The following is a 26,914-nucleotide window of genomic DNA, read 5'->3' on the forward strand; positions in this document are numbered from 1 at the left end:
ATTTACATTATTAACATTCTTTCTGTGAGAGGGATCCACGGATAGAAAGACTTGTAATTCTTAAAGGATAAATGTGACTTTGTATATTGTGACTAAATATTGCCATCTAGTGTATTTGTTGAGCTTTCAGTAAATAATACTTTAGCCATTTAACTGTTCTGCCCAAATGCTTGATGGGAAGTGCAACCATGACTGTGTGTAGTGGCACCAATTGATATATCTTCTCTGCGTTGGGAAATAACATAGGGTGAGAAAGAAAAAGATCAACCACTACCTTTCTTCCCCACATTGCTTCCCACGATATTTCTAATTGTTGAGAGAGGGATTGTAAGGCTTTAGCCAATTAAAAAAATGCTCCAAAGACTGCAAAATTCACTCTACTCATTTTTCGCTGCCTTTTAGCTCTATATATAGGTAAAACGGTGCTATTATAGATTGAACGCGACAATGCGTGAGTGGGTCGTGCAGCGCATGCGTTAATTGCGTGAAAAATTTTAACGTGATTAAATTTTTTTTTTAATTACCGCTGTTAACGCGATAAATTTGATAGCCCTACTTTAAGCCAAAACTAAAGACTCTGGATGAGTGTAAGACATTTTGTCTGAAACGTTAAATACAATTAGAAAACGATTTAATTAAAATATATATTTAAAAAAGGCATGTCCGATATTTTTTTGCCGATTCCGATAGATTGAAAATGACGTGATCGGACCCGATCGATCGGCAGTTGAAGCCTGTTGAACCGGTTGAAGCCTGGGACCGTGTGCTTTGGTCAGATGAGACCAAGATTGAGCTTTTTGGAACCAAACACTCTAAGTGGGTCTGGCGTGCCACATAAGATGCGCATGCTGAAAGCACCTCATACCCACTGTGAAGCATGGGGGTGGGTCAGTGATGCTGTGGGGCTGTTTCGCTTCCAACGGCCCTGGGAACCTTGTTAGGGTGCATAGCATCATGAATGCTTTGAAATACCAGGACATTTTGAATCAAAATCTGTTGCCCTCTGCCCGAAAGCTGAAGATGGGTCGTCACTGGGTCTTTCAGCAAGACGATGACCCTAAACATATGGCCAAATCTACACAGAAATGGTTCAACAGACACAAAATCAAGCTCCTCCCATGGCCATCTCATTCCCCAGACCTTGTTTTGTTGGCAAAAGGGGGTTGTACAAAGTATTAACACCAGGGGTGCAAATAATTGTGACACACATTATTTGATGTCAAATATTTTTTTCTTTATATGGGATTTTTTTCCCCACTGAATGTATGCACTTTTATTGAAGGTTGGATTTTTCTCTTTTTTCCATTAAGGTCCCACATTATTTGAATTTTAAAAATATATATATATATATATATATTAGAAGCTAAAAAACACATCTTAACCAGGGGTGCCAACAATTATTGAGGGCACTGTAGATAGTTAAATCCATTCCAACTGGGAAGACTGGCATTGAGTGATCATGTTTCACTGCCATTGACAATGACAGACGTCCAATCAAATATAAGTGGGGGGTTAGCAGCGATCGAAAGATGCCAGTCTATCGCTGTTAATTGCAGCCAATGAGTTAACACTTACTAAAAACAAATACATATCCAGTTGCTAAAGCCTGTTTTAAAATGTTTTTTATTAATTTATTTGTGGGTATTATCTTTCCATTTCACATTAGCACCAGAGGGCAAACAGAAGGCAACCATAAAACATGGCACAAGGCAACACAATCACGTTAAATGTCAATGTCACAGGATTAGCGACAACACGACAAGAATACATGACCAAACTGAGCAGGGCACACCTACCTACCAAGGAGACAGTCGTCCTCTATAAAAGCCAGCGTCCAGGTCTCTAACAATAACTGATAAGCTTCCAACGAGGGTTTTTAATAGGATCATAAGAGCAGATCTGATTTTCATCTTCAGTCGGGACTTAAAGAGGTAAATTACAATTCCACTTCATTTAACACAATTGACGCAAGATTTCAAAAGTGACTTTTGCGCTTTCACAGTCTCCATTAAAGCGCCACCATGAGCACCGACGCGGAGATGGAGCAGTATGGCGAGGCGGCCGTTTACCTCAGGAAGCCAGAGAAGGAGAGGATTGAGGCTCAGGCGGCTCCCTTTGATGCCAAAACCGCCTATTTTGTCGTGGATCCTGAAGAGATGTACCTCAGGGGGAAACTCATCAAGAGGGAAGGGGGCAAAGCCACTGTTGAGACCCTCATTTCAAAAAAGGTACACGCACCGAGGCCTCAAACCTTTAATAGGGTACTCATTTAACTCACTAACTGCATCGTCAAATTAATATTGACTGGAGGGGCAACGAGATTTGACGATGAAACTGAAGCATTCACAGACACATCCAGTCCTCCCAGTTTCAATTAATTCAACGTCAATCATTGTCAATGGCAAGCACTGACTCAACATTTGGTTACGGTGTGTTTGAGTGGCAGGTGACTATGCCAATGGCATAAAAGTATGACGCAAGAATAATGGCTACCAGGTCTCCATCCAGCCATCGGATGCTGCTGTAGTCCAAGCCGAATATAGGGCACCGGTACGGGGGTGTGACATCAGCAAAAAAAAATATATTTCAAATAAAATAAAAAATATATACATATGTATATATATTTTTGCAAATGATTTTTTTCTTTGATTAAAAATAGTTTTTTGATTAAAGCAGCTTTTATTGCGATTGAATGATTTAGACACAAATGTCCTACCCCTAATATGGCTCAAACACAAAAAGGATTGCTTCAATCAAAGAAAACAGTTTCAATGAAAACTAAAGTGTTCAAATGCGAATTTCTGAGTCTCAAATATTTTTTCACATTCAAACCTTTTTTTCTACGATTGAATTTTTTTTATTTTTGATTGAAGTGATTTTTCTTTTGAAAATATATCTTTTTGTTTGAAGCAACTTATTTTTTGATTGAATAATAAAGACACAAATGTCCAGGCCAAAATGTGGGCCAAACGCAAAATTACATGACTTCAATCAAAAATGTTGTTCCAATAAAAAAAAAAAAAACTTGACTTAATTTTTTTTTTTTTATTTAAATCAAAGAAAAATAGTTTTCAAATATATTTTTTTTTAGTTTAAAATTTATTTTTGCATTCAAACACATTTTTTTGATTGAAGTGACTTTTTCTTCGATTGAAAATGTATATTTTGATTGAAGCAACTTTTTTTTAAATTGAATAATAAAGACACAAATCTACCTCTATAAAAAGAAAGTAACCTGTAAATGGCTTAAAATGAACAAGGAGTGACCTGTAAATGCCCACAAAAGAATACTCTGGTTTCAGTGCCATTGACGGCACTTCACGTTTAATCCAGTCAGAATGAATTGTATGTGTAACCTCTATGTAACCAGTGCACAAAATAATCAGAAGATTCGAATTCGACTAGGGACCTAAGTGTTGTACTGTAACCATGAATGAATAGCTCAGATAATGCAGTTTGCAATGATTTTTGACTTCGTGCAACAACAATAACAACAATGCAATACAAAACAATAGAACAGTATAAGAAAATAAAATTGGGCCCAAAAATAATCAAAACTGTCTTTCACTCAAATATCTAGTGATCACTGATTTTTCCTTAATCCTGTATAAGGTAAGTCTTTCTCCAAAGTTTGTATGGAATCCTGTGAGATGGTATTGTCCTACCACACTGAAGAGTAGTACATGAAGGATAAAGTTTCTTGGTCTTTTCACGCTGGGAAGCTCGCCATCAAATTTCCGGAATCTTCTTATCTTTAAAGAGCATACGACAGGAGAAAAAAAGTCTTAAATGGCATTTTTATGTGAATTAGAATCATATTTTGAGATGATTCGACTATATACAACAATTTAGCAAAGCGCAAATGACGAGAAATTAATCTTTTAATCTGCCGGTTAGCCACGCCTACCATTATAGGGCTTTAGCGTCCCCAACAGGTGGATGACGTCAGCGGTAGACCGGGCTCATCGGTTTTACTATTCAGCCCATTGAGGGAGAATTATTCAGAACGAGGAAAACGCGACGAAGAGAGCCGCAAAATGTCATTGTTTCAGTCTCTCTACTCCAATATTTTTACAGGATATTCTTTTTATCCAAGTATTTTTCCCCAATAGCTACATAAACGGCTTAAGAACGACCAGTCAGCTCGTCGAGGGGGAACTATTCACAACGAGGAAAACGCGACGAAGAGAGCTGCAAAATGTCATTGTTTCTGTCTCTTTACTTCAATATTTTTACAGGATATTGTTTTTGTCCAAGTATTTTCCCTAATTGCTAAATAAATGGCATGGTCATGACAAATAACAGTCTTGTGCTAAATGGAATATGAAATCATAAAAATGCACCTATTCAGGACGACATGGCAAAATTACTCCATAATGGTCAAAACTGTCGACTTCACCTTTACTGTCGCACCTCCCGAACGATATTTTATCACACCTAAATCGGACATATGTCATTTCTCTTCCCCGGCTTCGGAGAATGTAAACAAACCAAGAGGCGTGACAGCTAGCCGACATGCTAACCCGCACCGAGTGATGTTTCAAAGTCTTCGAAGCGGAAAATCACACATAACTAGCCTGGATTTATTGACATGACGACTGGGTTGTCGATTGTCTTTGCGGATCGGCAAACCGCCAGGCTGAGAGCAATTTACAATTCGTTTCCCGGAGGAGGGTGGCTGCAGTTGTTGTGCAGCTAACGTGCTGCTAATGTGCATGAGGAGAGCTTTTTACATGCCTATCAATGATCAAACGTAAGTAGTCCTTTATTTAATTAAGTTTGTAGTGTTTACTTTGTAATCGCTGTATTGGTATTTGACATAATACAAAACAAGATGTTTACATACCTTCTCGTAAGTCCAATGGTCCCACAGTAAATATCCATGGTGAACGGGAACCTTTTGAAACTCCAAAAAGGCGCATACGCCTCTCCCTCACACAGAATGATTTTTCTGCAGCCGTTTGGCTGGCGTAATGCGAAAAATAAACGTATTAATCCGCAAAATCAGCTGAATCCTACTTTCTCATACACAACAGTACGCTGTATAGTGAAGAGGACGTCTTCTACTGTACACGTCACAGCGCCCTCCTCCTCAATGCAAGACAGAAGCCGGAAGTCACTCATTTTCATGGCGCGGGATTAAAAAATCTAAATAAATTAAGCAATCGCTTCCACACACATCCAAGCGGTCCATATCATTCAGGAGCATAAAATACCGCGTGTATTATAAAATTAACATGCTTTTTCGTGTCACATGCACTTTAATCCAGTCTCACAAAATGACCTGACCTGTTGTAGTTTTTTACAAACCGGTATTTTACTCGTCTCATTTTGAGAGATAAATCATATCTAAATAAATTTACTGTACATTTACATTGTACATGAATTTGTAACAATCACACACAATATTATTTTTAACATTGTCATTTCACTTAACATTGAATCTTTCAATTTCACTTTCAGATCTTTTCAATTTTTTATCCAACAAAACAAAATTATTATTTTCAATAATAAAAATAACGTTTATCATTCTTAACTTAATGATTAGGAAAACCATCGTTAGCATTAGCTGTTAACTCGTCTGCATCGTTAGCATTAGCTGTTAGCTCGTCTGCTCCGAGTAGAACGCTTGCTTACCAAGACAGTTTAGGCTCAATAAACGCGTTTTCCACGCTCCTGATCACTTCTCAAGTGTTCTACCGATGTCCCTGTTGAGCTAGGATATGGATATTTTGGGTTTTAGTCACTTTTTTAACTATTTTATCAAATCGTTTTTCTTCCTACCTTGTCAATCTGATTAGCATGGTCTTCTCTCTCCAGCTGCTTGTGGATATTGTCGATCTCAGCCATCAAACTCAGCTGGGGAGGAGCTTACTTTTATTAAGTGCTTCTTTATTTTCAATTTAATTTGTTTTCAAGTTGCAGTTTTATTTCATGATGTTGAAAGAAAAAGTTTTAATTTAATGCCATTTTATGTGTCAAGTTCAAAAATAGACCCTTAGGTAGACATTTGTAAAATTACCCAAATATAAGGAGAGAAGACACTCAGTTTTCTTGGCCAAGGAGAGCAAAAGAGTGACTAGACAGAGGAATGCTAGATTACGCTGTATAGTCACCAAAATTGATCTAAGGAAAAACCCTCCTTGCTATTTTTATTTAGGGGTTTGTCCTAACACAGAAGGGTGCCGCCCTGAGGGAGGAGGGGAGCAAGCTGGAGACACCCATGTGATTTTGGTTGACTATGTGTGAGCATGTAGGTGGAACTAACTAAGTACACGTGTGTAAGCAAAGGCACATGTAAACAACGGTCAAAATGACCCAGACACTTCAGTTATGCAACGCTGCAGCCATGGAAGATGTCCTCGAATGGAAAATTGTCCTCGAACGTCGAGACGAAAGTCCAGACACCAGGTGCTGAAGATGTCTTGGAAGGTCTAGTTACGCAATGATGCAGCCGTGAACCAAGGCAGTTGTCATCCCGACCCTCTTTACTCATTGTAACACTTAAACATTATACTACAACTAGTATAGCAAGCAATAATCATTTACTGGTTATATCAATAAGAGAAAAATATGGCAATATGTATTATTTATGGTATATATGAGCACAAGCACATATTCAATCAATCAAGCAAATATTTAATCAATCAACCCTCGATAATTACCTCGACATTATGTATTTATTTATCTTTTTTTCTAAATTTAATTTACCCTTTATTTGTTTTTATTCAAAATTTAATTAACCCTTTATTTGTAGCTGGGTTACAAATGTCTAGTGTTGTCAATGGCAGCCAGTGAGCTAACATAGAGGCTATCCTAATGGAAGATTTTGGATGCAAAAGTGCTGGTCACTTTTTTTTTTTTTTTTTAACTTTTTAAACAGTGACACCTTTTTAAAACGATGTATCAATCCTTGGTGGGTGGGGCTACAAAGTCTCGATACATATCACCTTTACGATATATTGTCCCACCCCACTCACTATTTACCGTCTTAAATCTTCAGACTGTCACCGTCAAAGAAGATGACATCCATCCAATGAACCCTCCCAAGTTTGATAAAATCGAGGACATGGCCATGATGACCCACCTCAACGAGCCTGCTGTGTTGTATAACCTCAAAGAGCGTTTTGCATCATGGATGATCTACGTGAGCTTTTTAACTCACTTGATATGGAGGAACTTATTTAATTCGGGCTTTACTAGAACAACCTAATCTCTTTCCAGACCTACTCCGGCCTATTCTGCGTCGTGGTGAACCCCTACAAGTGGCTTCCTGTATACGACTCGAGGGTCGTTAACGCCTACAGAGGCAAGAAGAGGATTGAGGCTCCACCCCACATCTTCTCCATCTCTGATAATGCTTATCAGTTCATGCTCACGGGTAAGACCAAAAAAAAAATTGCAGAGAAAATGTATTACCGTATTGGCCCGAATAAAAGACGTTTTTTTTAGTTTGAAATAGGACTGAAAAAGAGGGGGTTGTCTTATATTCGCGGTCTAGACATTATACCCATTCACGACGCTAGATGGCGCCAGATATCATTGAAGCGATGTTCTGTCATGACAGATCTCAGATACACTCCCCATCCACGACGCTAGATGGCGCCAGATATCATTGAAGCGATGTTCTGTCATGACAGATCTCAGCTTCTCTCAAGTTTAACCAGTTTGCAATTTTTTTTTTTGCAATTTTATGGTTTTTCCTTATTCAGATTTGTTTCAAGACTACAGTTACAGTTGGACTTCACTTTGATGGTTAATGCAGTTCTTGCAATTTTGTTGTTTTATCACAATATATTGGTTTATTTACATTTCAAAAACCAGAAGCCATTCATTTACGAATGTGATTGCACTTTAGTTTACATATTTAAATGTTCAGATATTAAGATTTGAATGAGGGAAAATAATATGCTTTTTCTCTCAAATATATTGTTATAATTAGGGTTGTTCCAATCATGTTTTTTTGCTCCCGATCCGATCCCGATCATTTTAGTTTGAGTATGTGCCGATCCCGATATTTCCCAATCCCATTGCTTTTTTTTTGCTCTCGATTCAATTCCAGTCATTCCCGATCATTTTTCCCGATCATATACATTTTGGCAATGCATTAAGAAAAAAATGACTCGGACGAATATATACATTCAACATACAGTACATAACTACTGTATTTGTTTATTACGATAATAAATCCTCAAGATGGCATTTACATTATTAACATTCTTTCTGTGAGAGGGATCCACGGATAGAAAGACTTGTAATTCTTAAAGGACAAATGTGACTTTGTATATTGTGACTAAATATTGCCATCTAGTGTATTTGTTGAGCTTTCATTAAATGATACTGTAGCCATGCCCAAATGCATGATGGGAAGTGGAACCATGACTGTGCGTAGTGCTACCAATTGATATATCTTCCCTGGGTTGGGAAATAACATAGGGTGTTAAGAAAAAGATCAATTCCTACCTTGCTTCCCCACATTGCTGCCCACGATAGCTCTAATCGTAGGGAGAGGGATTGTAAGGCTTTAGCCAATTAAAAACAGGCTCCAAAATTCACTCTACTCATTTTACGCTGCCTTTTAGCTCTCTATATAGGTAAAACAGCGGCATTACAGATTGACCGCGACAATGCGTGAGTGGGTCGTGCAGCGCACGGATTAATTGCATTAAATATTTTAGCGTGATACAATTTTTTAAAAATTAATTACCGCCATTATCGGGATAAATTTGATAACCCTACCTTAAGCCAAAACTAAAGACTCTGGATGAGTGTAACATATTATGTCTGTAATGATAAATACAATTAGAAAACGATTTATTAAAAAATATATATATCAAAAAAAGGCATGTCCGATATTTTTTTGCCGATTCCGATACTTTGAAAATGACTTGATCGGACCCGATGGCTCGGGATGTCGATCGATCGGGACATCTCTAGTTATAATCATTTGTTGAATGAATGAATGAAATATTTATTGTCATCGGTATCAATCAATGACAGTTACAAAAAAATGTGGGATCGTTTGGCCAAAGAAAGAGATTTCTACAGACTCTGCTAGGGCCTGCTCAGAAAGACTTGTCAGGTCTTTCCCTGAACAAAAGATGTCGGTGTCGTCCGCAAAATAGTTTCGGTCCCAAGACAGAGCCTTGGGGCACGCCGCATGTGACTTGACGTGTAGTTGATTTGCACCCATCAAATGTTACATATTGCGATCGGTTATGTAGGTAGCTACGTACCCAATTTAGAACGACGCCTCGAATTCCAAGTCTCTCTAGTTTGTCCAGTACGATATCGTGGTTAACAGTATCAAAGGCTTTTTTTAGGTCCGGGAAAATTCCAACTGATTATTGTTTTTGGTCAATAGCATCTGTGAATCATTGACAGTCACAAAATATGGAATAATTTGCCCGAAAAGACCGATGACAGACAAAGGAAGATGGGAAAAAGCATATGCTTATCAATACCCGTCCCCCTACAGCCCCGGACACACAGTCTAGCATAGTCACATTACATGAGCTTTTATTTTCCGTTTTTGTTTTTGTTTTTTTGCTTTTGTCCGTTTTTTCACTTATATATCTTCCCAAAAGTCATTGATTGCCATGGCACTACGCAATATTGTCAATTCGAGTAGGTTCATTGGATAGGTTGATTTTTAAGTTGGTGCAGAGAGTGCGTCTGTGCACAGTGAGAGCTGAAGCGTTTCGGATGTACTGGAATTATTTTCTGTATAAAAATGAATTTGGTGTTCAAAAAGTCTTTTTTCAAACTTGAGTCTTGAAAAAGAGGGGGTCGTCTTATAATCAGGGCCGTCTTATATTCGGGCCAATACGGTATCTAATCACTCAGCATTTTTTTTTTTTTTTCCTTTCAATCATAGATCGTGAGAATCAGTCTGTCCTTATCACGTGAGTTCAACAGTCACATTTAAGGAAGGAAGGAAATGTGAATTACAATGAACAAAAGGTTAAAAGAATACATGATTTTTTTCATTTTTTTTCGTGTGCAATGCAGTGGAGAATCCGGTGCCGGAAAGACTGTCAACACCAAACGTGTCATCCAGTACTTTGCGACAATTGCAGTTGCTGGAGGCAAAAAGGCTGAAACAAGCGGTGGAGGGAAGATACAGGTAAAGCTTGAACTTGGAAAAATAGTTTCCAAAAACTACTGTTGAAGCCAAATCACTTGGTTTTCCAATCTCTTACAGGGCTCACTGGAAGATCAAATCATTGCAGCCAATCCTTTGCTGGAGGCCTACGGTAATGCCAAGACTGTGAGGAATGACAACTCCTCTCGTTTCGTAAGTCGTCAAATTATAACGTGGTACTTAAACTCTCACTTTGACTCTTAACATGCCAAACTGACATGCTGCTGTTAATACCTTCAGGGTAAATTCATCCGAATCCACTTCGGGTCTACTGGCAAGCTGGCTTCGGCTGATATTGAAACTTGTGAGTTTTCTGTTAACCATATCTGTACTAGGGGTGCAAAGGTTCAGTTAGCCCACGGTTCGGTTTGAACCTCGGTTTTGGGATCATGGTTTTGGTTCGGTTTCGTTTTACTTTTTGCATTTTATTTTTTAAACTGCCTTTATTTTCCTTTTAAGAAAATGAAATAAACACTTAAAATGTAAACATGTTCGACTGTTAAAATGCCTCTTAGCTCTTTGGCTAGTTTAGTGACTGACTACTGAAATACACACACAGTAGTAAAAAAGTTACTTGGCAAAGTAACTGGTGTTACCTTTCATGTTTTGTTTTTCTTCTTTTTTTCAAAAAAAAACAAAAAACAAAAAAACATAGTAACCTTTGCTATGTTTGGAGGTCATTTAATGTTCTGAATCAACCGTTAAAGTTGATAAAATTGCTCCCATTTTTGCATTAGTTCCGTTCTGTCTACTTTCGACATGTGAAAATTTTTAAACTGTTTCATCATTTCAAGATAGACTCAAGTCAAGATTTTGCCGATTTAGGAGTATTTTAGATAAAAAGTTACTTAGGTTCACTAGTAGGGTTGTTCCGATCATGTTTTTTTGCTCCCGATCCGATCCCGATCGCTTTAGTTTGAGTATCTGCTGATCCCGATATTTCCCGATCCAATTGCTTTTTTTTTTGCTCCCGATTCAATTCCAATCATATTTCCCGATCATATACATTTTGATTATTACATTCGATTATTCTACTCGTTGGGAGAGGGATTGTAAAGCTTTAGCCATTTAAAAAAAAAAAAAAAAAAAAAACGGCTCCAAAGGCTGCCAAAATTCACTCTACTCATTTTACGCTGCCTTTTAGCTCTATATACTGTATGGGTAAAACGGCGCCATTATAGATTGAACGCGACAATGCGTGAGTGGGTCGTGCAGCGCATACGTTAATTGCATTAAATATTGTAACGTGATAAATGTAAAAAAAAATTAATTCTCGCCATTAACGCGACAAATTTGATAACCCTACCTTAGGCTTAAACTAAAGACTCTGGAAGAGTGTAACACATTATCTCTGTAATGTTAAATACAATTAGAAAACGATTTAATAAAAAAAAAAATATATATATATATATATATATTAAAAAAAGGCATGTCCGATATTTTTTTGCCGATTCCGATACTTTGAAAATGACGTGATCGGACCCGATCGATCGGCATCGACATCTCTAGAAGGGTCTTTTCTATCCTGACAACATATGGGAAGACAATCTAAATGACCTATGTAACTGAAATCAACATATAGTGCAAATAAGGTTGCTTAAAAGTTGGAGAGGACAATTTGAGCATCCTGAAAAGTAGGTAGTGTTATGTCCCTATCGTCCCTTGTTGAGACTAATGGAGAAAACAAAGCAATTAAACTTGTACTTTGTCTACGACTGATTGGCAACCAGTTTAGGGTGTACCCTGCCTCCTGCCCATTGTTAGCTGGGATAGCCTCCAGCACCCAGACCTTTGTGGGGACAAGCAGTTCATAAAATGAATGAATGAAAAGTTTTACTCTGTACTTTAGCTTGCTCTAAAGTCTAAACCAATGGCCGTCTTCCCCAAACATAATCTGTGCTTCAACGCGTCAAGTTTCAAACATGAAACTTGCTGGTTTACAGTACTGCAAAAAATGAGTACAGAAAATATACGAGGTGCACCACATGCATAAGGATGCCAAATGCTCTTTTATCAAGCGTTAAGCTTACAGTTAGAGACTCAGAATAAGCACTTCCGTTGAACATTTCAGAGTAAAAGCGTGTCTGCAGTGACAATATCAACTGGACAAAAAAATGTTGGTTCTACATAAATTTCTATACGTCTAACAGATCTGCTGGAGAAGTCCCGTGTCACCTTCCAATTGTCTGCTGAGAGGAGCTACCATATCTTCTATCAGCTGATGACCGGGCACAAGCCTGAGCTGCTGGGTACGTCCTGTCAAATACAACTAAAGCGCCAATCAAATAAAATCACTGATTCATGTATTCCCTTCATTTTAATCTAGAGGCTCTTCTGATTACCACCAACCCATATGACTACCATATGATCAGTCAGGGTGAAATCAGTGTCAAGAGCATCAATGATGTCGAGGAGTTCATTGCAACAGATGTAAGGATAGATATCAAATTCTACATCTAATAAATCTTAATCTAAATCAACTGATGTACATTACAGACTGCTATCGACATCCTGGGCTTCACTGGCGAGGAAAAGATCAGCATCTTTAAGCTGACTGGTGCTGTGATGCATCACGGCAACATGAAATTCAAGCAGAAGCAGCGTGAGGAGCAGGCTGAACCTGATGGCACTGAGGGTAAGTACACAGATGCAGTGACGTCTTCACACGCACGATGCCAAAGATTCACACGGTACTGAATCGTTTTGGCTAAACAGAGGCTGATAAAATCGCTTACCTCATGGGTCTGAACTCGGCGGATATGCTGAAAGCTCTGTGCTACCCTCGGGTCAAAGTTGGGAATGAATTCGTGACCAAAGGTCAGACAGTCCCACAGGTAAACAACCGGCATGAAATAAGACTTGTTTTTTTCTATGAATGTGAAATTTAAAACTTCTCTGAACTTCTCGTAGGTCAACAATGCTGTCTCAGCTTTGTGCAAGTCAGTCTATGAGAAAATGTTCTTGTGGATGGTCATCCGCATCAATGAGATGTTGGACACAAAGCAGCCAAGGCAGTTCTTCATCGGCGTGTTGGATATCGCTGGATTTGAGATCTTCGATGTGGGTCACATGTCATACAGTTGTGGTCAAAAGTTTACATACCCTTGTGAAGAACATAATGTCATGGCTCTCTTGAGGTTCCAGTTATTTCTACAACTCTGATTTTTCTCTGATAGAGTGATTGGAACAGATACTTCTTTGTCACAAAAAACATTCATGAAGTTTGGTTCTTTTATGACTTTATTATGGGCGAACAGAAAAAAGTGATCAAATTTGCTGGGCCAAAAATATACATACAGCAGCGCTAATATTTGGTAACATGTCCCTTGGCCATTTTCACTTCAGTTAGGCGCTTTTGGTAGCCATCCACAAGCTTCTGGCAAGCTTCTGGTTGAATCTTTGACCACTCCTCTTGACAGAATTGGTGCAGTTCAGTTAAATTTGATGGCTTTCTGACATGGACTTGTTTCTTCAGCATTGTCCACAAGTTCTCAATGGGGTTTAAGTCAGGAAGGCCATTCGAAAACCTTAATTCTAGCCTGATTTAGCCATTCCATTACCACTTTTGATGTGTGTTTGGGGTCATTGTCCTGTTGGAACACCCAACTGCGCCCAAGACCCAATCTTCGGGCTGATGACGTTAGGTTATCTTGAAGAATTTGAAGGTAATCCTCCTTCTTTATTATCCCATTTACTCTCTGTAAAGCACCAGTTCCATTGGTAGCAAAACAGACCCACAGCATAATACTACCACCACCGTGCTTGACGGTAGGCATGGTGTACTTGGGGTTAAAGGCCTCACCTTTTCTCCTCCAAACATATTGCTGGGCATTGTGGCCAAACAGCTGGATTTTTGTTTCGTCTGACCACTGAACTTTCCTCCAGAAGGTCTTATCTTTGTCCATGTGATCAGCAGCAAACTTCAGTCGAGCCTTAAGGTGCCGCTTTTGGAGCAAGGGCTTCCTTCTTGCACGGCAGCTTCTCAGTCCATGGAGATGCAAAACACGCTTGACTGTGGACACTGACACCTGTGTTCCAGCAGCTTCTAATTCTTGGCAGATCTGCTTTTTGGTGATTCTCGGTTGAATTTTCACCCTCCTGACCAATTTTCTCTCAGCAGCAGGTGATAGCTTGCGTTTTCTTCCTGATCGTGGCAGTGACAAAACAGTGCCATGCACTTTATACTTACAAACAATTGTTTGCCATGTTGCTCTTGGGACCTGCAGCTGCTTTGAAATGGCTCCAAGTGACTTTCCTGACTTGTTCAAGTCAATGATTGTTCAAGTCAATAATCACTCACAAGAAATTGCTAATTCGTGTTGCTGTATGTATATTTTTGACACAGCAGATTTGATCACTTTTTCTGTTAACCCATAATAAAGTCATAAAAGGACCAAACTTCATGAATGTTTTTTGTGACAAAGAAGTATCTGTTCCAATCACTCTATCGGAGAAAAATCAGAGTTGTAGAAATAACTGGAAACTCAAGAGAGCCATGACATTATGTTCTTCACAAGTGTATGTAAACTTTTGACCACAACTGTAGTTTAATGAACATATTTACGGTCATTAGCGGCGAGAGACGTCAAATCTCTGGATTAATGACTGTTTATCTGTAATGACTCCAGTTCAACAGTTTGGAACAGCTGTGCATCAACTTCACCAATGAGAAACTGCAACAGTTTTTCAACCATCACATGTTTGTCCTGGAGCAAGAGGAATACAAGAAAGAGGGAATTGATTGGGATTTCATCGATTTCGGTATGGACTTGGCTGCTTGCATTGAGCTTATTGAGAAGGTGAGATATGTCCTTGCCGGTTTCTGAGAAAGTTCCTACAAAGTGACCGACACAACTCTCTTAAACAGCCAATGGGCATCTTCTCCATCCTTGAAGAAGAGTGCATGTTCCCCAAGGCTACAGACACGTCTTTCAAAAACAAGCTGTATGACCAGCATCTTGGGAAGACCAAGGCCTTTGAGAAGCCAAAGCCCGCAAAAGGCAAGGCTGAGGCCCACTTCTCGTTGGTTCACTACGCTGGTACCGTGGACTACAATATCACCGGCTGGTTGGACAAAAACAAGGACCCACTGAACGACTCCGTTGTCCAGCTTTACCAGAAGTCTTCAAACAAACTGCTGGCTATGTTGTATGCGACCCATGCATCAGCTGAAGGTATGACGGTCATAATTCTGCTTGAAATGTTGTTTTCGTTGGTAGATTATGACCGTGAATTGTAAAACAGAGGCCAGTGGTGGTGGTGGTGGCAAGAAGGGAGGTGGAAAAAAGAAGGGAGGGTCCTTCCAGACTGTCTCAGCTCTTTTCAGGGTAAATGTAAAATTAGTATACCTAATAAGATCATGTTTTGAAGTTGACGGTTGATTTAATTGACGATATTTAAACTCACAGGAGAACTTGGGCAAGCTGATGACCAACTTGAGGAGCACTCATCCTCACTTTGTACGCTGCCTGATTCCCAATGAAACGAAGACCCCAGGTTTGATGTCTTGTTTAGGCCTTTCACACCAATGCAGTGGTCTCCAAACTATTCCACATTGGGCCACGGCGGGTGCAGGATTTTGTCGCAACAAAACACGAAGACACCTTTGCACCAATTTGGTGTCTTACAAGTGTAAACAGTTGATAGCTGTCGATGCCGCTTGTTTTAGCAGAAACGTCATTGGTTAAATTATCTGTGCTCGATGGGTATGAACAAAAACCAGGACCCACAGTGCCCCTTGAGGACCGGTTTGGAGACCCCGGCTCTGATTTTTCCAACGAAATGATTGATGAAATATTCTGAAAAATCTTCAGGTCTTATGGAGAACTTCTTGGTCATCCATCAACTGCGGTGTAATGGTGTGCTTGAGGGTATCAGGATTTGCAGGAAGGGCTTTCCCAGTAGAATCCTCTACGGTGACTTCAAGCAGAGGTGAGAGCAAAACTAAACAGAAGTTGTAATGTTCTGCTATTTGCTTAGTAACATAAGCAGCAACATCTTGCAGCAAGCTTGAGTGAGCTGCTAGCTTTATTCTCATGAGACCAGTGTTGTTAATTTTACTTTCAAAAAGTAATTAATTACAGTTACAAATGACTTCTCCCAAAAAGTAATTGTGTTAGTAACTCAGTTACCTGAGTGTAAGAGTAATGAGTTGCTTGGCAAAGTGACTAGTGATAATTTTCATGCTTTTTTTTTTCTCAAAAAAATAAAATAAAATAAAATAAATAAAGGTCACACAATGTGAAGTTTAAAGGGTTTTGGGGACAATTGGCCCTAGCCCAATTCTTTACCCTCCACTTAACTAGAGGGTATTGCGATAACTAGATAGTAACCTTTGCTATGTGTGGAAGTCATTTGAAGTTGTGAATCAACTGTTAAAATTGCTCCCGTTACTGCATTAGTTCCTTTCGGTCTACTTTCAACATGTGTAAGTTTTAAAACTGTTTCATCATTTAAAGATAGATTTAAGTCAAGATTTTGCCGATTTAGGAGCATTTCAAAATAAAATTTAAAAAAAGTTACTTCGGTTCGCTAGGAAGGATCTCTACATCAGAGCCTTCCTGAGAGGTCTACTGCTTTAAGATGGCGGCTGTTTACTAATGCGTGTAGTCCTTAAAACATGTGCCAATGCAGCCGTGTCTGTCATTTGCATCTAGTTCTATAATATGGGATATCTACCGTATCATGCGGGCGTAGTTTGTAGGCTATGGCTACAGTCAGGTATTATTGGAGCCACCTAGCATTGCGTTTGCAACGGCGTCTTCCCCACTCCTGCTCTGCTCTCTCGTCTCCGTTAGTCCGTCTCGCTCAGACTTTTGTTATTCAACCAACTTAGTAACGCATAGTAACGCACGCCTTTCCCGCCTCAGTAACGGTAACGGCGTTGCCAAGATGAGAAAAGTAATTAATTTGATTACTCATTACTGAAAAAAATAACGCCGTTAGTAACACCGTTATATTCTAACGCCGTTATTAACAACACTGCATGTGACCAAGTCAACCAAGTGATCTAAGAACAAGTACCACAAGTACATCAAGCACATAAAAATGGAGGCAGCGCGCCCTATAGGACACTTGTAGTATAGCAATTATTACATCCCCCGTCCAAAGCTAGTGGTGCTGTATAACTTTTTTCTGTGTGTGAAGAGAAATTAAATGCAATGTGCTAATTCAAATTTAAAAATGGCCATAAACGTTCCGTTATTGCAATGAAAAAATAGCAAATAGGCATTTCAAACATTTTCAATTAGTCATTCTATTTTTATTTCTTCATTCGAGTAGATCTTCTCGGTGGTTCTGTCATTGGAGATGATACAGGAAGCTCAGGTGGTTGTGTGGCACTTTGTTTTTCAGCTCCAGCATCCTTAGAATGACTCTCTGTAGCCGTATGAGCCTTTAACAGACTCCTCCTATTTCTTCTCAATCTGTGTCCATCCTCTGTCTCAACAATGAAAGATCTTGTACTGATTTCACTGAGCACAGTAGCTTTTCTGTCCCAACAATCCGGTCCTTCGATCTTCACATTGTCATTCATGAAGAGATGTTCCAAGTAGGGTTTTTTTCTTCCAATCCGATCGTTTTAGTTTGAGTATCTGCCTATCCCGATATTTCCCGATCCGATTGCTTTTTTTTGCTCCCGATTCAATTCCAATCATTCCTCATATTTTTTCCCGATCATATACATTTTGGCAATGCATTAAGAAAAAAATGAATAAACCTCGGACGAATATATACAGTATATTCAACATACAGTACATAAGTATTGTATTTTTTTATTATGACAATAAATCCTCAAGATTGCATTTACATTATTAACATTCTTTCTGTGAGAGGGATCCACGGATAGAAAGACTTGTAATTCTTAAAGGATGAATGTGACTTTGTATATTGTGACTAAATATTGCCATCTAGTGTATTTGTTGAGCTTTCAGTAAATGATACTGTAGCCATGCCTAAATGCATGATGGGAAGCGGAACCATGACTGTGCGTAGTGCTACCAATTGATATACCTTCTTTGCGTTGGGAAATAAAACAAGGTGTTAAGAAAAAGATCAAATGCTACCTTGCTTCCCCAAATTGCTTCCCATGATATTTCTAGTCGTAGGGAGAGGGATTGTAAGGTTTTAACCAATTGAAAAAATGCTCCAAAGGCTGCCAAAAATTCACTCTACTCATTTTATGCTGCCTTTTATCGCTCTATATAGGTAAAACGGCGCAATTACAGATTGAGCACAACAATGCGTGAGTGGGTCGTGCAGCGCATGCAATAATTGCGTTAAATATTTTACTGTGATACATTTTTTAAAAATTAATTACCGCCGTTATCGGGATAAATTTGATAACTCTACCTTAAGCCTAGACTAAAGACTCTGGATGAGTGTAACATATTATGTTTGTAACGTTAAATACAATTAGAAAACGATTTAATTAAAAAATATATACAGTATATATTAAAAAAAGGCATGTCCGATATTTTTTTGCCAATTCCGATACTTTGAAAATGACGTGATCGGACCCGGTGGATCGGGACATCTCTAATTACGATTAATTAATTTTTAAGCTGTGATTAACTCGATTAAATATTTTAATCGTTTGACAGCCCTAGTTTTATCATATGCCATTTTCTGTCGGTGTTTGAGCCTTTTCTTCTTGTCAGTCCAGTTTCTGTTACGGTCTAAGCAAGCTATAATTATTTACTTATAGCCAGGGGTGCACATAAGTGGTCCGCATGCGCGCATGCTTACTGGACGTAGACAAATGCGCTGGCCCTCAACGACTTCCAAACGCTTTTGCCTACCGATGGCTGACCACTGTATTTGCGGCGGACACGAGAAAATAACTTCTCAAAATTTTGAAGAGGCAGGCCACACTGAGTAATTACTTTAGTGATGGGACGAAATGAGCCGAGGTTCCGAAGCTTGTGTCGAATAATAGGAGGGGGGTTTCCACGAAGCGAGGCGCGCTTCATTTCGGCAAAACCCGGAAATGATGACGTGGGAAGCCTCGCCGGTGGCCGGTGGCCGGTGGCCGGCGGCTGGCGGCCGGCTTAATCTCGTGAGTGCTTCGGAAGTGATCCAACGTTTGGCGCACATTGCAAAAACTTGACAGACTACGGTATAAATTGGTTGCAAAACGCAATGGCGATCGCCTGTTATCTCACATTTTGTGAATTTCGGGCTCCTGTACTTATTACATCTGTGCGCAACAGTGCAACCAGTGCAATCTTTTTTCGAGCCTTGTCCTTTGCTTGCGATGGAACCTGCGCGAAAAGAGCGATCCTCCCCTGTATGGGAACATTTTGATTTGATTGCTTTCAATAAGGTAAGGGAGAAAAACTACTTTAATATAAATGTGAGTGTGTGTGTGTACCTATCTGAACCAAACATCAACAGAATGAACAATCCATTAGTGTACTGGGAGGCACAAAAGAATACCTACCCAAATTTATATAAACTGGCACTCACATTTCTCTGCACCCCAGCTTCATCTGTGCCTTGTGAAAGAATATTTTCTAAACCTGGTGAAATATTTTCCCAAAAAAAAGAAACTGTTTAAAGCCAGCCACTGTGGGAAAGCTATTATTTCTAAATAAAAATGAATAACAAATTACCCTTAGCACTTGTTGTATTTTGTTCACATACTAAATTACTAACACAAGCACATTCATATCTTTGTCTTAAGCAAATAGCCATTGAATTCTTAACAATGTTGACCTCTTGGGCTTCTAGACCACTTGATGGCGCCATAGGGTAAATGAAGCACCATGAAGCTTTGCTACATGTGCAAACCAATTGGCTGCAAAGCTTCATTGCTTCATGAGGCTTCATTTGGCCATCTCTAAATTACTTCCGTGTTCCCCCACCCCCGTCAAAAGACAGACAGACGACAGAGACGTCACCGGAGCTACCGAAAAGTGAAAAGCTGAAAAGTGGCTACAGGAGGTACCATGGCTAGAAGCAAATGATGCTCGCACGGAAATGCGGTACAAAATGTGCCGTGAGAATCCCAATGTCGCCGATAAGAGCAGCGCATTTTATGGAGGGTCAAAGAATTTCAGCCATCCAAACTTTGAAAAGCACGAAAAAAACAGAGAGCATGTGGCAATTAAGCAAACTATCGATGTCAAACAGGACCCCACTCGCCCTATGGACAAGTGGCGGAATAAAGGTAATGAACAGCGACATGCACTGACAAACGTGTTTTTGCTCGCATTTTACAAAGCTAAACATGCACGTTCAATGAGGTCTTATGAGGAGGATATCCCCCTTTTAAAAAGGCTTGGAGTTAATGTGGGAGCCGCATAATGCCCTTTATTTTGAATTGGTGCTTCTTATTTCTTTACATTTCACTTCAAAGTAATGGCAATTTTGTTGTGCCAGTTGATGTTAATCAAGCATTAATTGTTAATATAATTAATTAAAGTTAATTGGCTCTAAGTAAAGCTTGTCATAAATTTATCGCATCAGGCGGGTCGGCTCTCAAGCTCAATGAGGACCAAGTCACATCTCCAGGTCCTCCTCTGAGAACCTGGGCAAAAAAATTATGTGCACCCCTGCTTATAGCCCTAGGGTATATATTTTACGATATATTTTATCTTATTTTAATTAAACACATATTTTTATAGTGGAGTGCCACGTCAAATTTCATTGTTCACAATGTTCATTCGCTGCTGACAATGACAATAAAGTTCTATTCCATTCTAAGTTGTTTTCAGCTTACCTTTAATGAGGTCATTGTATTTGACACATTATCTTCCAGATACAAAGTACTAAATGCCAGTGTCATCCCAGAGGGTCAGTTTATTGACAACAAGAAAGCTGCTGAGAAACTCTTGGGCTCCATTGATATTGATCACACCCAGTACAGATTTGGGCACACGAAGGTAGTCACGAGGGACAAAAGGTCGCATGAACTGTCTGGTGAAGAGATTAAAACACTCATTTGTACTACAAAGGTGTTCTTCAAAGCTGGTCTACTGGGTACCCTGGAGGAGATGCGAGATGAGAAACTGGCAGCATTGGTGACCCTGACTCAGGCTCTCTGCAGAGGATTCCTCATGAGGAAAGAGTTTGTCAAGATGATGGAAAGGAGGTAGAAATCAGAAGTTCTATCAAACAAAGTACATTGACACACAGATGTAACGAATATTATTTATTGTGATTCATAGAGACGCAATCTTCACCATCCAGTACAACATGCGCTCATTCATGAATGTGAAAAACTGGCCATGGATGCATCTGTACTTCAAGATCAAGCCTCTCCTGAAAAGCGCTGAGACTGAGAAAGAGCTCCAGCAAATGAAGGAGAATTACGGCAAGATGCAAAATGACCTGGCCACTGCTCTGGCCAAAAAGAAAGAACTGGAGGAAAAGATGGTTTCCCTGTTACAGGAGAAGAATGACCTGCAACTGCAAGTAGCAGCAGTGAGTGACCTCTGACACACCCATACAGATCAGTCATCCAACACTTCATCCAACAAAGATGCCTTTTATTCAAAGACAATTAATGCTATGTTTAACTTCAGGAAAGTGAGAACCTCTCAGATGCCGAGGAGCGATGTGAGGGGCTCATTAAGAGCAAGATCCAGCTCGAGGCCAAACTCAAAGAGACGACTGAGAGACTGGAAGACGAAGAGGAAATCAACGCCGAGCTTACAACCAAGAAGAGAAAGCTGGAGGACGAATGCTCAGAGCTGAAAAAAGATATTGACGACTTGGAACTCACCTTGGCGAAAGTGGAGAAAGAGAAACATGCCACTGAAAACAAGGTGAAGTGAATCCCGACTTTAAAGAATGAAAATTATGGCTTAAAGTTCACAGACATTCAAGTAATTGCAAGTAATCACAATATTTCAGGTGAAAAACCTGACAGAGGAGATGGCATCTCAAGACGAGTCAATTGCCAAGTTGACAAAGGAGAAGAAAGCCCTCCAAGAGGCCCACCAGCAAACACTGGATGATCTCCAAGCTGAGGAAGACAAAGTCAACACTCTGACCAAGGCCAAGACAAAGCTGGAACAGCAAGTGGATGATGTAAGAAGAACACGTGTTGATTTAAGATTTAAATTAAAATCTGGAATTATTAGGGGTGTAACGGTACACAGAAATCTCGGTTCGGTACTGTTAGGTTTAAACTTACTTGTATCGAGCAAAATAACAAAGACCTAGAGGAGGACGAAGGCAAGGATCAGACAGGAGACGGAATCCTGAGTTTCACCGGTGGCCACCAGGGAGAGGGCTGACAGCGCAGTACGTTCGCTCACCGTGAGCCTCTCTCAGCCCCCTCCCTGGGGTTGCGTCTTTTATTGACAAGTGGAAGAGCATTCATTGCACATGCGTGAATTTCGTTTACCGAGAAATAGCTGTTATGGTATCGTTTACTGAGAACAGAAACCGTGAATGAAACATTATGGTAACGTTTACTGAAAACAGAAACCGTACTCTTTTCATTGTGTAAGCACTAAAGCACAAGCGAATAGACTGTTACATGAGAAAACATAATCATAACACCTAGTTTTAAACACACATAATTGATTTAATTACTGTAAATACTGTTAGTGTGCAAAAGCATATCAAGCACATCTTACAGGTACATACCTCGGTTTTGAGGTCACGGTTCAGTTCATTTTCGGTACAGTAAGAAAACAAAATGCAAAATATAAATGTGCTAGTTGTTTATTACACACCTTTGTGCTTTCAACAATAGGAACATTAGCCTATAGACCCTACTCATATGACGTCACAACCACGCCCCCGCGCCATATTGTCCGTCAACTCGTCACTGTTGATGCATTACCGCTACGTAAATTCCTCCTATTGTGGCGTGTTTTTCTGCTCGTTAACATTAATAATCAAAATGGTGAAGGCGTGTGTGGCGGTCGGTTGCAATAACAGAGAAGATAGACTGAGAGACTTGAAGTTCTACCGTATTCTGAGAGACCCGGAGAGGAGAGCGAGATGGGCTGCTGCAATTCGACGAGAAAACTGGGCTCCAAACGATTACCACAGATTATGCAGTAGTCATTTTATATCTGGTAAGATGCATTTAATATATATTTAGAGGGTTTTGGGCTGACAACCACAATTAAGATCATTGCTAGGCTAATCGCCGACAACATACACTCAGACGTTGTGAATGAACTACCTGAAAATATATAATTATAAGGGGAAGTTCTCATACAATTACCCTAATTTTCGCACTATAAGGCGCACCTGACAATAAGCCGCAGCCCACCAAATTTGGCACAAAAACGGCATTTGTTCATAGATAAGCTGCACTGGACTATAAGCCGCAGCTGTCCTCACTGTATCATGGGATATTTACACCAAAAGATATTAACCGGTACAACCTTATTTGACAGCGGCTGTCATAAGACCAAATGAACCACCATTAAACTTTGAACCAATTACTGCAAAGCTGTATTGCTTCAAGAAGCTTCATTTGGCCATCACTGCTCCCTTGTGGGAGACAGTCAACCTCTGCTGCCACCTGCTGTTGACTGTTGTCATCCAGCATGCCTATTAGCATGCATTGCAGCGCTACAGATGTAAATAACAATCAAAAATCATGTTCTGTTCTAAATATTTCTCCAGTTACTGTTCCAATTGTTTCATCAATTGCTAGTTATGGTATTTACTAACACTTTATTTGACAGTGGTGCCATAGGACTGTCATTACACAATCATAATTATGACATGTCTCTGTCCTGAGCATTCATGAATGCTTATAACAGATGTCATTAAGTGTTATCCGGCAAATGATCTCACTTTTGAATGGTTGCAAAAGATCCAAGATGGACAAAAATTGAGTTAGTGACATAATTTGCCAAATGACACTTCATGACATAAGCATTCAGTAATGTCCATGATAGTGTCATTTCATAATTTTGATGATCTTATGACAGTCTTATGACACCGCTGTCAAATAAAGTGTTACCTAAGAAAATCAACAAATAAGCCGCACTGGACTATAAGCCACAGGTATCAAAATGAAGGAAAAAAGTAGCGGCTTATAGTCCGAAAATTACGGTAATTTACAATTTCACTATTGAGGTCAAAAGCCAAAAAATTCAACTAGGGACAATCTGAAGTAGTGCTATCGCACTTCATATTTATTACATATTATATATGTATGTAGTGAGAGTGCTATTGCTAAACCACATAAACATTAAAAGTAGGGCTGTCAAACGATTAAAATTTTTAATCAAGTTAATTACAGCTTAAAAATTAATTAATCGTAATTAATCGCAATTAATCGCAATTCAAACCATCTATAAAATATGCCATATTTTTCTGTAAAATATATATATATTCTGTAAAATAAATTGTTGGAATAGAAAGATAAGACACAAGATGGATATATACATTCAACATACGGTACAAAAGGACTGTAGTGGGCATTTCACTCTACTGTCATTTAAATCTGTCTATGCTGTAGAGGTGTGCATCGGCACTGCCCTCACGATTCGATTCGATTACGATTCGGAGGGCCACGATTCGATTCGATTCGATTCGATTCAGAGGGCCACGATTCGATTCGGTTCGATTCGGCCATGCATCACGATGCATTAAAGCCTGGGATGCATTAAAATGCTAAACCAAAGCATATTTTTCGTGAATCATGACGCAACACAAGCGGTCAGACATTAAACAACTTTTTATAGGCTCTTGTGTCATTCCTGGTTGTAGTCAAATGAAAATAGTAATATATATATATAAAAAAAATTTAAAAAAAAAAAAAACATCACAGCATTTAATTAGTGCTTTGAATGAGACCAGGGCTTTCTTTTTTTTTTTACACACACCGCATAAGTTTGGTCAAGTTTCCCACCAAGCTGCGTCACCAGTAGGTGGATGGCGAGATAGTGTAAAGCGCTTTGAGCGCCTTGAAAGGTGGAAAAGCGCTATATAAGTATAACACCAACACCAACCTCATAGAAGCCAAAATGTCTCCATATGCCTGCTTTCAATGTCTTTGGTGCGTCAATAATCTTTCGCACTCCCTCTTCTCTCTTGCTTCTCTCTGCTTTCTCGATTGGCACTGCGCAATTGCGCATGTCTGTGACGTTACTCCCGTGAGGAAGCAAAATTGGGTTGCTCGTCCCCCCTGCATTTCTTGTACAATAGCTCCCTCTACAGGTAAACATGAGAATAATAATACAAATGGGGAAACCAAATCCATTGCATCACTGGAAGATTTTTGAACGGACTTATATATTTTAATATGTGCTGAATCGATTCGGCTTGTTGCCCGCATCGAATCGCATCGTCCATGGCCCGCATCGGGATGCATCGCCGAATCGATTATTGTTGACACCAGTACTATGCTGTCCTCACTCCGAAGCGTCTACTTTTTCCAAAGCTAGACAGCTAGTGAACGACGCCTTAATAATCAGACTTCCTTTTTCATCTGATTTATTAATAAAATGGCCTCAAACCATTGTCCTCTTTAGACCGTAGTGAAACTACAAAAAAAAAGTACACAAGCATTGCATCAGCAACAACGTTAGCTTAGCACGCTATACAGGTTCACTAAACATAACCAGAAAGCGTCTCATACAAAAAATATAACATTTCGCTTACTAACTTAATATGTACATTCTTTACAACAACCATACTTACGGACAAATCTTGTCCAAGGATCATATAAGCACAACATTACAACGTAGACGTCAGCCCGAGATGTCGTGCAGCCATATTGAACTAGCAAGAAAAACAATAAACCATGTCGCAAAGCGACCACAAGAGTTCGCTGTTAGACAGAACAAAAAGCCTTGCTGTAAAACTTACCAAAAGGCAGAATACTGTCTGAGCGGGTCATGTGCGTTAATTGCGTCAAATATTTTAACGTGATTAATTTAAAAAATTAATTACCGCCCGTTAACGCGATAATTTTGATAGCCCTAATTAAAAGCCCTAGCTCCATTGACAAATGACATGAAATACATTAGACTTGACAGTGGATGTTAGCAAGAACAAAAGATTTTGAATTGAAAATTTCGTAACTCACCTTCCCGAACACAAGATGGATTCCTGCTGACTTTTCGTGGACGAGGACCTGTTTCACCCAACCAGCAACGAAGTATTTATAAGCCTCCAAGCTCTTAAAGTTTTTCAAACTTTCGTGAGAATAGGCTGATTTTGTGTGGACAAGATAGTTGTAAATATCAGGGTAGCAGACTTCAGGCGGAGACAGCGGGTCGAAAAACATCGATTTAGGCATCAAATATGGATCTGGCGAATGGATAAACTGAAGCTTTTCCACATAACGCCTTTTATGCAACGCATCCAATGAGTTTACGGCGTCAGATAACACCGGGGCTTCCATGAATTGCTCTATAAATTGCACGACTAATTGAAACCATTGAGAATAGGGCTAAAAAATGACGGACAATATGGCGGCCGGATACAGCGACACGTCATTTTGTGACGTAGGTGAGTAGGGTCTATACAAAGCTCGAATTCTGCTCAAAAAGTAGCGGGTATTTAAAGATAATCCAACAACAATTTACCTTTCAGACCCCGCGTATTGGTCAGCTTTCTTTCTAAAAGAAAGAAGAAAAAAGAAGTCCTGTGCTAAAGAGAAAATGACAAAGAATTTAACATATATTTTACAAATGAAATGCCTCAATGAATCTTTTTTTTTTTCTTATGAACGGTTTTCAAAAGCTTTATTGGTGGATTTTTTCAAGTTAAAGGGCCACACAGAAATTAATAAATTCAATTGTGTAAGCAGGATCAGTATATTCTTATTGTTTAATTACAGGTGTT

At 39.4% G+C, this 26,914-nt stretch overlaps 1 protein-coding gene across 1 annotated transcript in view; it reads left to right on the forward strand.

The window, feature by feature from the left end:
- Nucleotides 1-1,860: 1,860 nt before the first annotated feature.
- LOC130931754 (myosin heavy chain, fast skeletal muscle) overlaps nucleotides 1,861-26,914 on the forward strand; it is a 39,807-nt gene continuing 14,753 nt past the window's right edge. The window contains exons 1-23 of the mRNA XM_057860753.1: nucleotides 1,861-1,931; nucleotides 2,003-2,228; nucleotides 7,004-7,147; nucleotides 7,225-7,381; nucleotides 9,878-9,905; nucleotides 10,012-10,126; nucleotides 10,205-10,297; nucleotides 10,385-10,448; nucleotides 12,295-12,393; nucleotides 12,471-12,574; nucleotides 12,641-12,779; nucleotides 12,860-12,978; nucleotides 13,055-13,204; nucleotides 14,773-14,943; nucleotides 15,012-15,318; nucleotides 15,389-15,471; nucleotides 15,553-15,640; nucleotides 15,958-16,075; nucleotides 20,904-21,027; nucleotides 21,100-21,236; nucleotides 21,313-21,568; nucleotides 21,670-21,912; nucleotides 22,001-22,177. Of these exons, the coding sequence (XP_057716736.1) occupies nucleotides 2,022-2,228; nucleotides 7,004-7,147; nucleotides 7,225-7,381; nucleotides 9,878-9,905; nucleotides 10,012-10,126; nucleotides 10,205-10,297; nucleotides 10,385-10,448; nucleotides 12,295-12,393; nucleotides 12,471-12,574; nucleotides 12,641-12,779; nucleotides 12,860-12,978; nucleotides 13,055-13,204; nucleotides 14,773-14,943; nucleotides 15,012-15,318; nucleotides 15,389-15,471; nucleotides 15,553-15,640; nucleotides 15,958-16,075; nucleotides 20,904-21,027; nucleotides 21,100-21,236; nucleotides 21,313-21,568; nucleotides 21,670-21,912; nucleotides 22,001-22,177 (3,123 nt within the window). The 5' untranslated portion in view covers nucleotides 1,861-1,931; nucleotides 2,003-2,021. The remainder of the gene's footprint in view (nucleotides 1,932-2,002; nucleotides 2,229-7,003; nucleotides 7,148-7,224; nucleotides 7,382-9,877; nucleotides 9,906-10,011; nucleotides 10,127-10,204; nucleotides 10,298-10,384; nucleotides 10,449-12,294; nucleotides 12,394-12,470; nucleotides 12,575-12,640; nucleotides 12,780-12,859; nucleotides 12,979-13,054; nucleotides 13,205-14,772; nucleotides 14,944-15,011; nucleotides 15,319-15,388; nucleotides 15,472-15,552; nucleotides 15,641-15,957; nucleotides 16,076-20,903; nucleotides 21,028-21,099; nucleotides 21,237-21,312; nucleotides 21,569-21,669; nucleotides 21,913-22,000; nucleotides 22,178-26,914) is intronic.

This window comes from Corythoichthys intestinalis, chromosome 16, assembly GCF_030265065.1.
Source record: "Corythoichthys intestinalis isolate RoL2023-P3 chromosome 16, ASM3026506v1, whole genome shotgun sequence".
In the NCBI taxonomy this organism is placed as follows: domain Eukaryota; kingdom Metazoa; phylum Chordata; class Actinopteri; order Syngnathiformes; family Syngnathidae; genus Corythoichthys; species Corythoichthys intestinalis.